The following is a 16,657-nucleotide window of genomic DNA, read 5'->3' as shown; positions in this document are numbered from 1 at the left end:
TTGTGAGCTTTCAAGGTTGTTCCAATTGGCTTTCTTTGTTCCTTAATTCATCCATCAAAGAATAAACAACATTCATCTGTCACTGCTAATATAATCATTAGTCTGGTCTATTTTCCTGTAATTAAATAACAAGGCTAACTTATCCGTCTAGTGGCAGTATTTTTCTGAGAATGTAACATATTACTGCACTCTCATCTCTGAAATAATGCTGTACCCCATATAAACAGTATTGATAAACTGATTGTCATTTTTAACAAGTTATCGTACAAGTATTCAGTGCCACATTGTGTGCTAGTTTTAATGTATCTTGGGTATCTAATATCAATACAATAAGCTCACTTTGGTGTTTATATATATTGTATCTCCATGGTCCTACTATACATAAGGATTTGTCTCACGTTTCTGACATTTTAAGAGCTACTCTGTGTAACAGCCTTATTTAAGCCAGAGCTTTGCAGCAGATATGGAGTAGAATACAGAGCAGGGAGAGAATAACTAGACAGGTCCATTCTACTTTGGGGGTCTTCTACAGACCCAGGTGTAGGTTATTGATTCTCTTCCCACAACCCCTGTATCTCTGCATGTGGAGCACCGTGAGTCTGGCAAGTGAGAGTATAGGTTAGTAAACCTATGACCATGGAAAAAATGACCATGGATAGAACAGAACTACATGTAACTGAAACAAGATGTATGTTTAATTCCAGAGAGACAGCACAACACAGAGTTGGGCCAACGAAACCATCCGCTACAGTACTGTTTACAGTTGAAGTCGGAAGTTTACATACACCTTAGCCAAATACATTTAAACTCAGTTTTTCACAATTCCTGACATTTAATCCTAGTAAACATTCCCTGTCTTAGGTCAGTTAGGATCACCACTGTATTTTAAGAATGTGAAATGTCAGAATAATAGTAGAGAAAATTATTTATATCAGCTTTTATTTCTTTCATCACATTCCCAGTGGGTCAGAAGTATACATTCACTCAATTAGTATTTGGTAGCATTGCCTTTAAATTGTTTAACTTGGGTCAAACGTTTTGTGTCGCCTTCCACAAGCTTCCCACAATAAGTTGGGTGAATTTTGGCCCATTCCTCCTGACAGAGCTGGTGTAACTGAGTCAGTTCTGCCCACACATTTTCTATGGGATTGAGGTCAGGGCTTTGTGATGGCCACTCCTATACCTTGACTTTGTTGTCCTTAAGCCATTTTGCCACAACTTTGGAAGCATGCTTTGGGTCATTGTCCATTTGGAAGACCCATTTGCGACCAAGCTTTAACTTCCTGACTGATGTCTTGAGATGTTGCTTCAATACATCCACATCATTTTCCTCCCTCATGATGCCAACTATTTTGTGAACTGCACCAGTCCCTCCTGCAGCAAAGCACACCCACAACATGATGCTGCCACCCCCGTGCTTAACGGTTGGGATGGTGTTCTTCGGCTTGCAAGCCCCCCCCATTTCCCTCCTAACATAACGATGGTCATTATGGCCAAACAGTTCTATTTTTGTTTCATCAGACCAGAGGACATTTTCCAAAAAGTACGATCTTTGTCCCCATGTGCAGTTGCAAACCATAGTCTGTCTTTTTTTATGGCGGTTTTGGAGCAGTGGCTTCTTTCTTGCTGAGCGGCCTTTCAGGTTATGTCGATATAGGACTCGTTTTACTGTGGATTTTGATACTTTTGTACCCGTTTCCTCCAGCATCTTCACAAGGTCCTTTGCTGTTGTTCTGGGATTGATTTGCACTTTTCGCACCAAAGTACGTTCATCTCTAGGAGACAGAACGCGTCTCCTTCCTGAGCGGTATGACAGCTGCGTGGTCCCATAATGTGTTTATACTTGGGTACTATTATTTGTACAGATGAACGGGGTACCTTCATGGCATTTGGAAATTGCTCCCAAGGATGAACCAGACTTGTGGAGGTCTACAGTTTTTTTTCCTGAGGTCTTGGCTGATTTCTTTTGATTTTCCCATGACGTCAAGCAAAGAGGCACTGAGTTTGAAGGTAGGCCTTGCAATACATCCACAGGTACACCTCCAATTGACTCAAATCATGTCAATTAGCCTATCAGAAGCTTTTAAAGCCATGACATCATTTTCTGGAATTTTCCAAGCTGTTTAAAAGGCACATTCAACTTAGTGTATTTAAACTTCTGACTCACTGGAATTGTGATATAGTGAAATATAAGTGAAATAATCTGTCTGTAAACAATTGTTGGAAAAATTACTTGTGTCATGCACAAAGTAATGTCCTAACCGACTTGCCAAAACTGTAGTTTGTTAACAAGAAATGTGTGGAGTGGTTGAAGAATGAGTTTTAATGACTCCAACATAAGTGTATGTAAACTTCCGACTTCAACTGTACATAGTTCAAACAGCAGGACAGTGCTGAGCTAACTAAACCATCCGCTACTGTACTGTATACATAGTTCAAACAGCAGGACAGTGCTGAGCTAACTAAACCATCCGCTACTGTACTGTATACATAGTTCAAACAGCAGGACAGTGCTGGGCTAACTAAACCATCTGCTACTGTACTGTATACATAGTTCAAACAGCAGGACAGTGCTGGGCTAACTAAACCATCTGCTACTGTACACATAGTTCAAACAGCAGGACAGAGTTGAACAAACATCAGTGAGAGACAGAGTACACACACACATGCACGCAGGCACACACACACACATGCACACACACAGAGTTGGCTCCAGACCCTGCAGTAGACCGACCAGAAGTGGCAACAAATCCCACTCTAGAAAAGTACTTATTGTCATTTCATTATTTAGTGATTCAAATGCATAATGTTACCCGCCATTAGTTAAAATATAGGCGTACAAAACAGAAAGCAGAGGTGGTCTGGATTTCACTCTAAGATTTAAAGCCTAATAAAATAGGCAGTAGAAATGCCTCATATTGAGATATAATCATTAGATCAAACATCAATATTTCAGACTGTTACAAGCTAGACTCTCAGTATGCAAACTTTTTCCTCTAACACTGTCTTTTTTACAGAGGTCTTCAAAAGATGTCACATTTAATTTGCATTAATAATAGAGCGTAAAACAGAGACGCAGCCAGCCAGTCTGTAATGTATACCAATACATCATAGCCCAAACAGGCTGTTAAATCGGGAGGGAAATCAGGACAGTGTACAGCACTATGTGTAGTAAACATTGCATAGCGACAATTCCTTTTACAGTAGCCAAAACAACACCTAACTGTAAAGGTTCTGTGAAACCGAACACAATGTCCTGTACATAATGATTTGTCATATACCAATTACTAATGGTGTGCTTTAAAACCAACCTGTGAGAGACAGCGAGAGAGAGAAGCTACATTCCTCCTGCTTGGAATATTATGCATCAGACCCCACTGCATCACCAGACCACAAATCATACTGTCTACTACGGCTTGCCCTCAAGGAGTGGGTCAGAAGGCTATGCAGATATCTGTGGGGGAGAGGTGGAGGCAAGGTATGACCATTAGCCTGTCACCTACAAGGGTACGTAACCTCAGTCCTAAGGGAGTGCTGGAAGGCATGACTAATCAATCTGTTGTCTCACTTAGGATTGTGCCTGTGTCCAGAGGCTAGTCATGACACCAATGTCTTGAGGCATACAGAGGGGAGCAAGGCATGACCAATCAACCTGCTGTGTCAGTGAAGGCCAAGCCTGTGTGTGTGTCCTGTCCTAAGGAATGACTAATCTACCTGCTGCTCAACAAAATATGAAACCCATGTCCTGAAGGCAAGGCAGAGCAAGGCATGGCGAATCAGCCTGCTGCTAAAGGACCAACGCTGTGTGTCCAGACTCCAGAGGGTAGGCGTGACTAATCAAAGTGCAGGCTGACTGCAGGCTGCAGCAGTGTTATGCAATGGCCTTGTCTGTGATGCCCGGGGAGACCTGATGGCCAGTCCTCACTTCCAACACCACAGCACGCACACACACAAAGTACATTTTATGATGGCGTTAGACAACGTAACGTATGGTGTTAAGATACTCAGAGTTGGATCAGAACAACAAAAAATTTGCATAGGGCCACACTAAGCAAAATTCACACAAAACGTATGGAAGATGCAATTCATGTGCAAAATCTTATCTTACTTAAGTTGATTCACACATACACTACCACTCAAAAGCTTGGGGTCACTTAGAAATGTCCTTGTTTTTGAAAGAAAAGCACATTTTTTGTCCATGAACATAACATCAAATTGATCAGAAATACAGCATAGACATTGTTAATGTTGTAAATGACTATTGTAGCTGGAAACAATTGATTTTTATGGAATATCTACATAAGCGTACAGAGGCCCATTATCAGCAGCCATCACTCCTGTGTTCCAATGGCATGTTCTATTAGCTAATCCAAGTGTATCATTTTAAAAGGCTAATTGATCATTAAAAAACCCTTTTGCAATTATGTTAGCACAGCTGAAAACTGTTGTTCTAATTAAAGAAGTAATACAACTTGCCTTCCTTAAACTAGTTGAGTATCTGGAGCATCAGCATTTGTGGGTTCGATTACAGGCTCAAAATGGCCAGAAACAAAGAACTTTCTTCTGAAACTCGTCAGTCTATTCTTGTTCTGAGAAATGAATGCTATTCCATGCGAGAAATTGCCAAGAAACTGAAGATCTCGTACAACGCTGTGTACTCCTCCCTTCACAGAACAGCGCAAACTGGCTCTAACCAGAATAGAAAGTGGAGTGGGAGGCCCCGGTGCACAACTGAGCAAGAGGACAAGTACATTAGAGTGTCTAGTTTGAGAAACAAACGCCTCACAAGTCCTCAACTGGCAGCTTCATTAAATGGTACCAGCAAAACACCAGCCTCTACGTCAAAAGTGAAGAGGTGACTCCGGGATGCTGGTCTTCTAGGCAAAGTTCCTCTGTCCGGAGTCTGTGTTTTTTTGCCCATCTAAATCATTTATTTTTATTGGCCAGTCTGAGATATGGCTTTGTCTTTGCAACTCTGCCTAGAAGGCCAGCATCCCAGAGTCGCCTCTTCACTGTTGACAATGAGAGTTTCAGAAGAAAGTTCTTTGTTTCTGGCCATTTTGAGCCTGTAATCGAACCCACAAATGCTAATGCTCCAGATACTCAACCAGTCTTAAGAAGGCAAGTTTTAATGCTTCTTTAGAACAACAATGTTCAGCTGTGCTAACATAATTGCAAAATGGTTTTCTAATGATCAATTAGCCTTTTAAAATGATAAACTTGGATTAGCTAACAGAACGTGAAACAGGAACAAAGAAGTGATGGTTGCTGATAATGGGACTCTGTACACCTATGTAGATATTCCATAAAATAATCTGCTGTTTCCAGCTACGATAGTCATTTCCAACATTAACAATGTCGACACTGTATTTTCGGATCAATTTGATGTTATTTTAATGGACAAAAATAAAGGCTTTTCTTTAAAAAACAAGGACATTTCTAAGTGACCCCAAACTTTTGAACGGTAGTGCATACTTTAAGTTACAGTGCAGCAGCAGGTACACAGCACAATGCACGACAGCCAACAGTCAACAGCCAAGGTCGTAACTGTTATACTGTATAGTTAAGCTGGTGCTGAATATTCATCCTGTAGTTCATATTCATAGCTCCTTCTGCTCCACAGAGTGCTAAAGACACCCTCATCACACTGCTTTAAAACATCTCTAGTTATGAAAACCCTTCACCGGTGTGTACAGCGTACATAGCCAAAAAAAGGAATGATGATAATGTTGATCTATCCTACACACACAGTAAGCAATGATACTGTAGAAATATAAATTAAGATTGAGGATTGACACCCGCCAATGTGGCCACGGCTGACAGTTGATATCAGATCATATCCTGTCCATGCTTATTGACAACACAATTGAATCCCTCCGCAGTCTCTAAGAGAAGAGCTGTGTCAACACGTAACTAAACCCAGAGCCTACATAATGCCTCCTTTACCATGACTAGTCTGGTGTAAATAAATACAGTATACAGTAGAAAGCCTTTAGCCAACTACTGAAGGTAAGGTGCAGCAGAGTGACAACAGCATTACCTCTGCTGCATTTCCTCCAGTGGAGAAGTCTAAATGGCACAATGACATGATACATTTCCTCAAGATGTCTTATGCGAAGTGTATTAGACCATTGGGTCTTTACACCTCAAAAAGCACCAGAAAGAGGATTTCGACACCCACCATCTCAAACACTTTCAATACAGCCATTAAATACTAGCCGCAAAAGGACAGACAATAAACTATGATTGAAGACAACTGATGTTAAAGTATCCCACCAATATTGATTACAACTCTGGTATTATATATTCAAGTGACAAAAGAAAGATAACAAAATAAATATTCTGCAACTATAGTATACTGTGTGAAAAGACAACCACACAATTCCTAGTCCCACACAGCTCAGTCTACTACACAGGTTATACGTGTATATGAGCAGAAGGTTGTTAGAGATCCCAGTTTCCCAGTCCCTGCTGTTCTGTTGCTTACCCATACTGATCCCCATACTCTGTGGTGGGGTACAGATGCAGTGCAACAGGCTCCTTCACCGGGCTCTCCATCAGGACTCTGGGGGTAGGGGTTCCTGAGCCCGGTAACTCTCCCTCTCCTTCTCCTCCTACCTTAGGTACAGGCTCCTCTGTCCAACCCAGAGGCTCCTGCTCTGTCATCTCCTCCTCCATCGGACGGCTCCGCAGGCAGAGATTCCTAGTTCTAAACACAGCAGCAGGGTGCCTGTCCCCAGACAACTGAGCCCGACTGCTGCCTCCCGAATTTGGGCTTCTCCCAAAGCAGCAGCATCAGTATCAGGAAATCCGTTTTTAATATTTGAGCCATGGAAGTGGCTCACTCACTCACTCACTCACTGACTCACTGACTCACTTTACGGACTCTCTCCCATTCTCTCTCTCTCGCTCTCACTCACTCACTCACTCACTCACTCACTCACTCAATCAATCAATCATTCAAACATTCCTCCACATGGGGAAACACGGTTGAAGACTCATTATTGACTCATTATTGAGTCTTCAACCGCCTGAATTTGATTTGTTTTGATTTATTGAGTCCCAATGACTGACACAGCCTTTCCTCTGCGGCTGCGCTAACGCTCACACCTAGCAGCGTGTATTCACAGCGCGTAGCAGCATCATGTGCGACAAGGGAAGGTCGAAAAGGCTACCTGGTGCGCGACATTCTTAAAAATATGTGACAACGATAATCAAGCGTAAAAAGCGGGCGTCACCGCATGGCTCAGCAGTGATACAGGCTCAGAGGAGCGCCCATAGAGCCTCACAGCCCCCGCGGGATGGACAATCGGCTCGCTGAGGCAAGGTGTTCTAATGAAATGTGTGAAAACAGAAATTCACACCTCCAGAACATCACAGCTCTCCAGAAGAACTTCCGGTAAATTGTTAACAACACACTCATCATCAGTATGATAGAGGATCAGTGATCTAATCATCATAATGCATTTGGATCAATTATCAGTCTTAATCAGTCACTAAAATTAACTGAAAGCTTTATATAACTAGGCAAGTCAGTTAAGAACAAATTATTATTTACAATGACAGCCAAACCCGGAAGACACTGGGCCAATTATTCGCCGCCCTATGGGACTCCCAATCACGGCCAGATGTGATACAGCCTGGATTCGAACCAGGGACTGTAGTGACCCTTCTTGCACTGAGATGCAGTGCCTTAGACCGCTGCGCTGAAATGTGCAGTGTCTTGTGATCAAAATCAAAATTAACTCACTAATTCATGCCATGGTAGGCCTGCCATACAAGATCGAAATGATGATGCAGTGCTGTGATTAGCATACAGCTTTTCTCTTTATCTACTTCACAATGTCAAAATAAATGTTTTATTTATGGATTTTCGAATAAAGCCTATTCTCTATCCCAATAACACCAATAGAGAAATGTAATTATGATGGTCTGATGAAGACTTTGCTATTAATTAAGCCTACTCTAAAATAAAGCCAGAGGATGAATTCGATTCCATATAACACACATTCAAGCGATTCTAAAATTCAAACATCATACTGAAACACTGAAATACTCCATCCAAAATTATATTCACTCCATCAAAGAATGGCCAAGCATACTAGACAGAGGAACGTATGCTATTAAATAACAACAAGTGTATAACAACCACCTTGTCTAAGGCAGTCGAAAATGGGCTATTTCCAATCGGTACCGAGAAGTTCAAATGTTGCTGAATATGACTCAAATTATATCTTGAATTCCAGACTTACCGTTTTTGGAGAGAAGTGGGTTGTCTTTGAAAGCGATTAATCAAATCCGTGGTCGACAGGATTCCCGAGTTAGACGCACTTGTATCCAGTTAAAATACCTCGCCTGAATTCTCATAAATGGTGGTCGTTTTTTATTGTTGAAATAAAATATTCAATTTTAGCTACAATGTGGAACAATTTATCCACCACAACAAAAGGATGCGTTGGTTGGTCGTCTTTCTATTGACAAATCCATGCGTAGCCTACTGGGCACATTCACTGCCCCAGTTCCAGCCGGCGCAATTGAATGGTAGCACTTTTGGACCAAGTCCCATAAATTTTAACAGCCCCTATCAGTCCACACCATATCCATATGCTACATTGATATTAGGTGCTCACTGCTTATAAAATGTGTCCTAAGTAACACAAGCCGTTTGTTTCGTGTAACTGTCCTATAGCTGGCAGATGTATTGATGCCGAACGCCTGGAGAGATTGACGCTTAGAGCCTTCAGCGGCGTTCAAGACGAGGCTCCTATACAATCAATGTCTCAGGAGTTCGGTGTTAACGGTTGTTTGCCCCGCCAATCCACGTTTTTGTGTAAATTCTAGGTGTTTCTACGGAGAAACAGTTCCCAACCTTATGAAAATGGTTCAGTCATAATTTCTTCTTCCACAGGCTGTTGTTAACCAATGTGCCCCCCGCGCTCAACAAGGAGAGACTGACCAGGCAAGAGTCATTACTCAACTGGTTTAGCACAGCCTACTATCCGTTAGGTCTGCGCGCCTTATCGAAAAGTGGGCTCATTTGCATCCCAATTTGGAAATGTGGGAAGCTCCAAAAGAAATAACAATTATGAAAATGTTTATCTTATACAATTAGGGAACTTTAATATCAATAAAAACATTTAAAAATTGACATGCATAGCCATTGCCCTTTTGAGGTTACAAATGGCTAATATAGCCCATTAATTGTCTTCAATACATTTGAGTACATTTAGATGAAATGGTAATTGGTCACCTAAATCCATTTCATTCATGTTTTTCAATACTTCATTTTATCTTCCTTTTGGGTGTTCTAGACTTTCAGGCATTTTCAGAAGATTAAACGCACTGTATAATTAAACATTCCGGAGACTCCTGTTGCAACATTATAGTCTGCATGAATATAGCGAGATTGCTATAGATTTCACAGTAGCCAACATAATAATTGTAATCTTCCCCATTATACTGAACCATATCTCCAGAAATTCTCTTGACAGGCACTCCTCCCCGGGAGAAGGACTGTGACCAAAAATTGGCGTTTGGCATTTCTAACACACCAAACCATTATTTTCTGTTAGGCCCCCACACTGTCCATTTTTTCCTCGAGACTCCTACACAGGCATTTTTTTTTGACAGATAAGTATAATTTAGCGCTAAAAACCGATGTTACACAGGCCCACTGGGCTAATAAATGTACTAGCCCATCTGCCATTTCCAGTCTGACCGTTCCAGTTAACACCACATTCCCTATGGCTCTGAGTGATCCCACTATCATTAATAAGTTAGTTTCTATTACTATTTAATACAAATATATCCCAGGGAGTTGTATAGCTTCATAATGCAGATTACATTAGATTTGCAGCTAAATCCCATGTGTCTGGATTGGGAGAGAAAATGTGCTTATACTATAATATTTAAAGTCAGTTTTGATTTGAAACTTGTGAGGCCTGTAGTATAGAGGCAGCAAGCTTGAAGTTTGATTTACTTATGACATTATCATTTCATGGTAACTTAGATGATTAAATTAGTTTTCGCATCCACACTCATTAATTTCATGAACACCTTTACTTACAGTCTTTCATCACTGTGGGTGTTAGAGACAATGTGGATCCAGGCCAATGTGTCCATTGGTACTATCAGAGAGGAAGAGGAAGAGGCCCAACTCGGCGGAAAATCTGTCTCTCCAGCAGGTGGCGTTTTTTAGTTGTTTCACCCACCAAGCAAAGAGTTTTTGTGTGGGAAAAAACACTTTATATCGGAGTTGTCTCAAGATGGCTATGCATATTCATGGTACAAGGCTAGTAGCATAGCATCTCTCTCCATTGAATACAGGCAGTTGACCGCAACAACCCACATCAAATATTTAAAAAAGGATTACAATGATGAGATGCATCCACCAATCCAAAGAAAGGATAGGCGGGAGCTACACAGCCCGCTGTGCTGCTTTGTGGACAACGACTCCCATTGTTTGGCAGAGCGACATGTATCTTGTCAGTATATCCATCATCTTTAGTACCATAGAGCACAAGTAAGGACTCAACTTAAATGTCACCCTCTTTTTTTACTGTCATACTGCAATTACCTACTTCAGTTCCCGCCTGCTATAAGTCCAACCACATGGATGGATGGATGGAGGGTGATGGAGAGACACTGGCACATACTCACCATACTGCAACAAGCCTGTGGGTCGTTCCACATCAAAAAGCACAAGAAGAGGATTTTGACACCCACTGAAGTTGAAGTTGTTAGGTTTATGTCCCATCCAACATCCTGATATTACCAAGTTCAGACCACTAGATGGTTCAATGTTAAAGGGTTAGTTCATCCAAATTACAACATGACATATTGGTTTTCCCAATCCATGTGTTGGTTTTGTTGGACACCGTTTCAAATGCTAGCTTTTTAGCATTTGTGTCACAAATTCAATGCAAGTCAATGGTACATATATTAGCATTTTCACACTTCATGTCCAAATCATCCTAAAATATCTAAAAATGGATTGTGTAACTCAATGATGTTACTTAAAGATGATATGAAGCGTGAAAATGCTAATATAGGTACCATTGACTTGCATTGGATTTGTGCCACAAATGCTAAAAAGTTTGCATTTGAAACAGTGGCCAGGTAAACTAAACCGAAACATGGGTTGCTGTCGTACCTGGTCTGTAGACTGGTTAAAGGGTAAGAAAACCAATGTAATTTTGTAATTTGGGTGATTCTTTAAAAAAGAACATCCTAATAGCAGGAACAGCACCATCTATGGATGGGACATAAACCCAACTACTTCAATGGCATATTTCTCTGAACAGGGGAAAAAAAACAACCAAATTCACTGAGAATACATTACATGAAGAAACAATACTCTGAGCTCCAGCTCAATACTACTTGTCAAACATAGAGAACTGATACTATACACTGAGTGTACAAAACATAATGAACACCTTCCTAATATATCGTGGCATGGATTCTACAAGGTATTGAAAGCGTTCCACAGGGATGCTGGCCCATGTTGACTCTAATGCTTCCCACAGTTGTGTCAAGTTGGCTGGATGTGTCATGGTTGTCGTCGGTGAAAGAGGACCAAAATGCAGCAGGTACGTGTATGCTCATTTTGACTTTTATTTAACTATCAAAAGAACACTCCAAAACAACAAAACACGAAAACGAACGAACAACAAACAGTCTGGCAAAGCCTAGGGCTGAACACAGAACAATCACCTACAAATCACAAACACACCCTTATATATGGGACTCTCAATCAAAGGCAGATAGACAACACCTGCCTTCAACTGAGAGTCCCAACCCCAATTAACCAACATAGAAACACACTCACCAGACATAGAAATACATAAACAGACTATAAACCAAAACCCCGGAAATACTAAATCAAACACCCCTTAACCAAACCCACCACCCTGAACCACATAAAACAAATACCCTCTGTCACGCCCTGACCAAACTACAAAACAATTAACCTTATATACTGGCCAGGACGTGACAGGATGTCCTTTGGGTGGTGGACCATTCTTGATACAGACGGGAAACTGTTGAGCGTGAAAAATCCAGTTCTTGACACACTCAAAACGGTGCGCTGGCACTTACTACCATACCCCATTCAAAGGCACTTAAATCTTTTGTCTCGCCCATTCACCCTCTGAATGACACACATACACAATCCATGTCTCAATAGTCTCAAGGCCTAAAAATCTTTCTTTAACCTGGCTGCTGCCCTTCATATACACTGATTGAAGTGGATTTAACAGGAGATATCATTAAGAGATAATAGCTTTCACCTGGATTCACTTGGTCAGTCTGTCATGGAAAGAGAAGGGTGGGATTGACGTGTGGGGGGGTCATGGGTGGCTTTTTGACTATTTCTTTGGATCCTCATGTCTTACTCATTCTTAGAAAAAAGTTTGGTCTAAATCGGATCTTAGGTACAATAATTATTGAATATTATATGAATCCTATAAATTAAAATGGCCAATTTGGGTGCAATCAATTAGCTTAATTTCTTAGAGATTAAATTATATTTCAACAAAATAATGTTTCCGGAAGGAGAAAACCTATTCAGTTGTACAACTGAATGCATCTTCCACATTTAATCCAACCACTCAGAATCAGAGAGGTACGGAGGGATGCCTTAATCAACACCCACGTCTTCGGCACCCAGGGAACAGTGGGTTAACTGTCTTGCTCAGGGCTAGAACGACAGATTTTTTATTTGTCAGCTCAGGGATTTGATCCAGCAACCTTTCGGTTACTGGCCTAACGCTCCCACCTGTCATGCTACCTGCAATGCTTATGTTATCTGTTTCTATCTACAGAAACAATTTTTAAGAACAATCTGAGATGGTGGGTGTCATGGCTTGCTGAAATGACATGGAACAACCCCTGTGAGAGTAAGTTAATTAACAGAAGAGCAAAAAGACATAGGGAAAACAACAACAACAACCAAAAACACAAATTCATTCAGTAGCTGAAACAGGGCCGGATTTCCGAACGAGCATGCTGGGTATGTGCCCTAGGGTCCCGACTTCCAGGGGGCCCACAACAACAACCCCTAGAGGTCGGGGCCCCCCCAGATAGCATGTGAACACGTCGGTTGTGGGCCCCCTGGAAGTTGTGGCCCCCCCATATCATATTATGAACACGTCGGTCGGGGCCCCCCAAGATAACATATGAACACGTCATAAACTATGGCAAAATGTGTCAAAATTGCAAGAAATTAGCTTTAAATCTGCAAATCTTTCTTTTAGCCTCATGACAAAATGTGGCAAAATGTGTAAAATACCATATAGAATTGTGCATACCATATAGAATCTGGTCACTGTGTTGTCTGTGCTGTGGGAATATTTGCAGTAAGCGACTGAGCCACTTGATAGTTCATTATTCAAACAAATTAAGCGTACAGCAAAAGCTAATTAAGTATGCTGTTCAAGTACAGTGGAGATTTTGTTGCTTTTCAAGATTTTTTAAATTCATTATAACCTATTCTTCGCTCTCACACAGACACACGCATGCACACACACACACACACACACACACACACACACACACACACACACACACACACACACACACACACACACACACACACACACACACACACACACACACACACACACACACACACACACACACACACACACACACATACATACACACACAGTTGGATTTCATCACAACATCGTCTATTCTTCCTATGAGTCCTTGCCCTCCCCAGAGACCCAGCTAGGTTTTTATTAAAACTCTGTTGAAGGAGCTGTTATTGATTGTTACATGGCACTTCATTAGAACATGAAGACTGCAGCCGTAACCAGAGAGAGCAGCTTGCATCAGAGTACATTGGATGGGACAGGTAATCGCAGACCCTACATTGCATAGTACATCCATGCAATCCATGCAGTCAGTGAGATGGTGAGATGTGTGTCTTTTCGGGACCCTGTGTATTCTCCTTGTCGTTCAGTGGAAGGAGTTCTGCTGTATGGCTTCTGGTGTACTTCATTTTATCTTGAAAAGCCACTAGGCCTAAGTTCAAATGCCATGTTCACCACTGTGTACATGAAAAAAAAGACAAGATCACTACATCGTTTCATTCCAGTCTATCATTATTTTCTGGTGTTCTGTGCTCCCCCAGTCGGAATGCTGTAGGAATACTGATCTGGTCTAATGCTATGCAGGTCAGTGGAGGTTGTCTCAGGATGTTGAGCTCCCCAGCTCTTGAAGTACCTCTAAGGAACCACTTCGTTTAGAGTGGCCTAGCATGTGTTCTTGTATCAGTGTGTCTTTGCTTGGCAAGCCTCAGGATCTGTCTGTACTACAAAGCTCCAGGTATATTTTTTCAAGTACAAGATTATGTTACAAGTTTACAGTTCATTACAACAGATAAAACTGTGGGCTTATGGTCACTGTGTATTGTAGTCTGCAGGCGTGGTCACTACACCGCTCAACACAGAGCCTCAGAAATGTTTAGTAACCTTACTAACGCTGTACTTACAGTCGTGGCCAAAAGTTTTGAGAATGACACAAATATACATTTTCACAAAGTCTGCTGCCTCAGTTTGTATGATGGCAATTTGCATATACTCCAGAATGTTATGAAGAGTGATCAGATGAATTGCAATTAATTGCAAAGTCCCTCTTTGCCATGCAAATGAACTGAATCCCCCAAAAACATGTCCACTGCATTTCAGCCCTGCCACAAAAGGACCAGCTGACATCAGGTGTGAGTGTTGACGAGGACAAGGCTAGAGATCACTCTGTCATGCTGATTGAGTTCGAATAACAGACTGGAAGCTTCAAAAGGAGGGTGGTGCTTGGAATCATTGTTCTTCCTCTGTCAAACATGGTTACCTGCAAGGAAACATATGCCGTCATCATTGCTTTGCACAAAAAGGGCTTCACAGGCAAGGTTATTGCTGCCAGTAAGATTGCACCTAAATCAACCATTATCGGATCATCAAGAACTTCAAGGAGAGCGGTTCAATTGTTGTGAAGAAGGCTTCAGGGCGCCCAAGAAAGTCCATCAAGCGCCAGGACCGTCTCCTAAAGTTGATTAAGCTGCGGGATCGGGGCACCACCAGTACAGAGCTTGCTCAGGAATGGCAGCAGGCAGGTGTGAGTGCATCTGCATGCACAGTGAGGCGAAGAGTTTTGGAGGATGGCCTGGTGTCAAGAAGGGCAGCAAAGAAGCCACTTATTTCCAGGAAAAACATCATGGACAGACTGATATTCTGCAAAAGGTACAGGGATTGGACTGCTGAGGACTGGGGTAAAGTCATTTTCTCTGATGAATCCCCTTTCCGATTGTTTGGGGCATCCGGAAAAAAGCTTGTCCAGAGAAGACAAGGTGAGCACTACCATCAGTCCTGTGTTATGCCAACAGTAAAGCATCCTGAGACCATTCATGTGTGGGGTTGCTTCTCAGCCAAGGGAGTGGGCTCACTCACAATTTTGCCTAAGAACACAACCATGAATAAAGAATGGTACCAACACATCCTCCGAGAGCAACTTCTTCCAACCATCCAGGAACAGTTTGGTGACGAACAATGCCTTTTCCAGCATGATGGAGCACCTTGCCATAAGGCAAAAGTAACTAAGTGGGAACAAAAGATCGATATTTTGGGTCCATGGCCAGGAAACTCCCCAGACCTTAATCCCATTGAGAACTTGTGGTCAATCCTCAAGAGGCGGGTGGACAAATAAAAACCCACAAATTCTGACAAACTCCAAGCATTGATTATGCAAGAATGGGCTGCCATCAGTCAGGATGTGGCCCAGAAGTTAATTGACAGCATGCCAGGGCGGATTGCAGAGGTCTTGAAAAAGAAGTGTCAACACTGCAAATATTGACTCTTTGCATCAACTTCATGTAATTGTCAATAAAAACCTTTGACACTTATGAAATGCTTGTAATTATACTTCAGTATTCCATAGTAACATCTGACAAAAATATCTAAAGACACTGAAGCAGCAAACTTTGTAGACATTAATATTTGTGTCTTTCTCAAAACTTTTGGCCACGACTGTACACGACTGTACACTCAAAGCAGACCAAACCTTTGACCAGTAACTACTGCTGTGAGTGACTCAGTTCTAGCATTATAGCCCAGCAATTAGTATGTCACAGGAAGATTGGAGCTGACATCATGATAGAACACATCAGCCATGGACTCAAATTAGCCCCGTTCACTGATTAATGACCGCATAACTCACTGCAGGGGAGGAACACATTTCAGTGAAGGTGTGTAGGCGGGGGTTGGGGAACAGTATCTTACTTTAGGGTGTTAGGAATTTTAGTGTGTGTTTGGGGACTTATCTGTGTGAACAATACCTTACTATAGGGGTGCGATAAACTTCAGAGTTTCTTTCTGTCTCTCTCTTTCTCTGTGTTTGTGCGCCCTTGAAGGTGATGAATAGCATATTTGCGATGGTCTTTGTCTTTTTGTGTGTGTGTGTGTGTTTGTGTGTGCGTGCGTGTGTATGTATGTGTATGTTGCATGTTGCTAGAGGAGGTTGGGGCTCCATCGCTGAAACATAACTTATTAGCTCATCACACACCCTTATGGGGGCAATGCACTCCACCCTCCAGCTTTGCTGTGTAATATTCCTGATTTATCATCACACAACGCTACATAAATACCTCCTCCCTTACCACCAC

At 41.8% G+C, this 16,657-nt stretch overlaps 1 protein-coding gene across 3 annotated transcripts in view; it reads right to left on the bottom strand.

The window, feature by feature from the left end:
• Positions 1 to 8,970, bottom strand: part of LOC115163386 (calcium-binding protein 8) — a 101,713-nt gene extending 92,743 nt beyond the window's left edge. The window contains exon 1 of one of the 3 annotated variants that reach the window (XM_029715212.1): positions 8,253 to 8,970. Coding sequence is in view for 1 of the 3 variants with exons in the window: in XM_029715211.1 (XP_029571071.1) it covers positions 6,488 to 6,678 (191 nt within the window). In the remaining 2 variants the exon portion in view is untranslated. Of the gene's footprint in view, positions 1 to 6,487; positions 6,885 to 8,252 lie in introns of those variants that run through there. The other 2 variants (XM_029715211.1, XM_029715213.1) reach the window with 2 other exon arrangements.
• Between the last annotated feature and the right edge of the window lie 7,687 nt (positions 8,971 to 16,657).

Source organism: Salmo trutta, chromosome 26 (assembly GCF_901001165.1).
Source record: "Salmo trutta chromosome 26, fSalTru1.1, whole genome shotgun sequence".
NCBI classification, from domain to species: domain Eukaryota; kingdom Metazoa; phylum Chordata; class Actinopteri; order Salmoniformes; family Salmonidae; genus Salmo; species Salmo trutta.
This window is presented reverse-complemented; position numbering and strand designations above follow the sequence as displayed.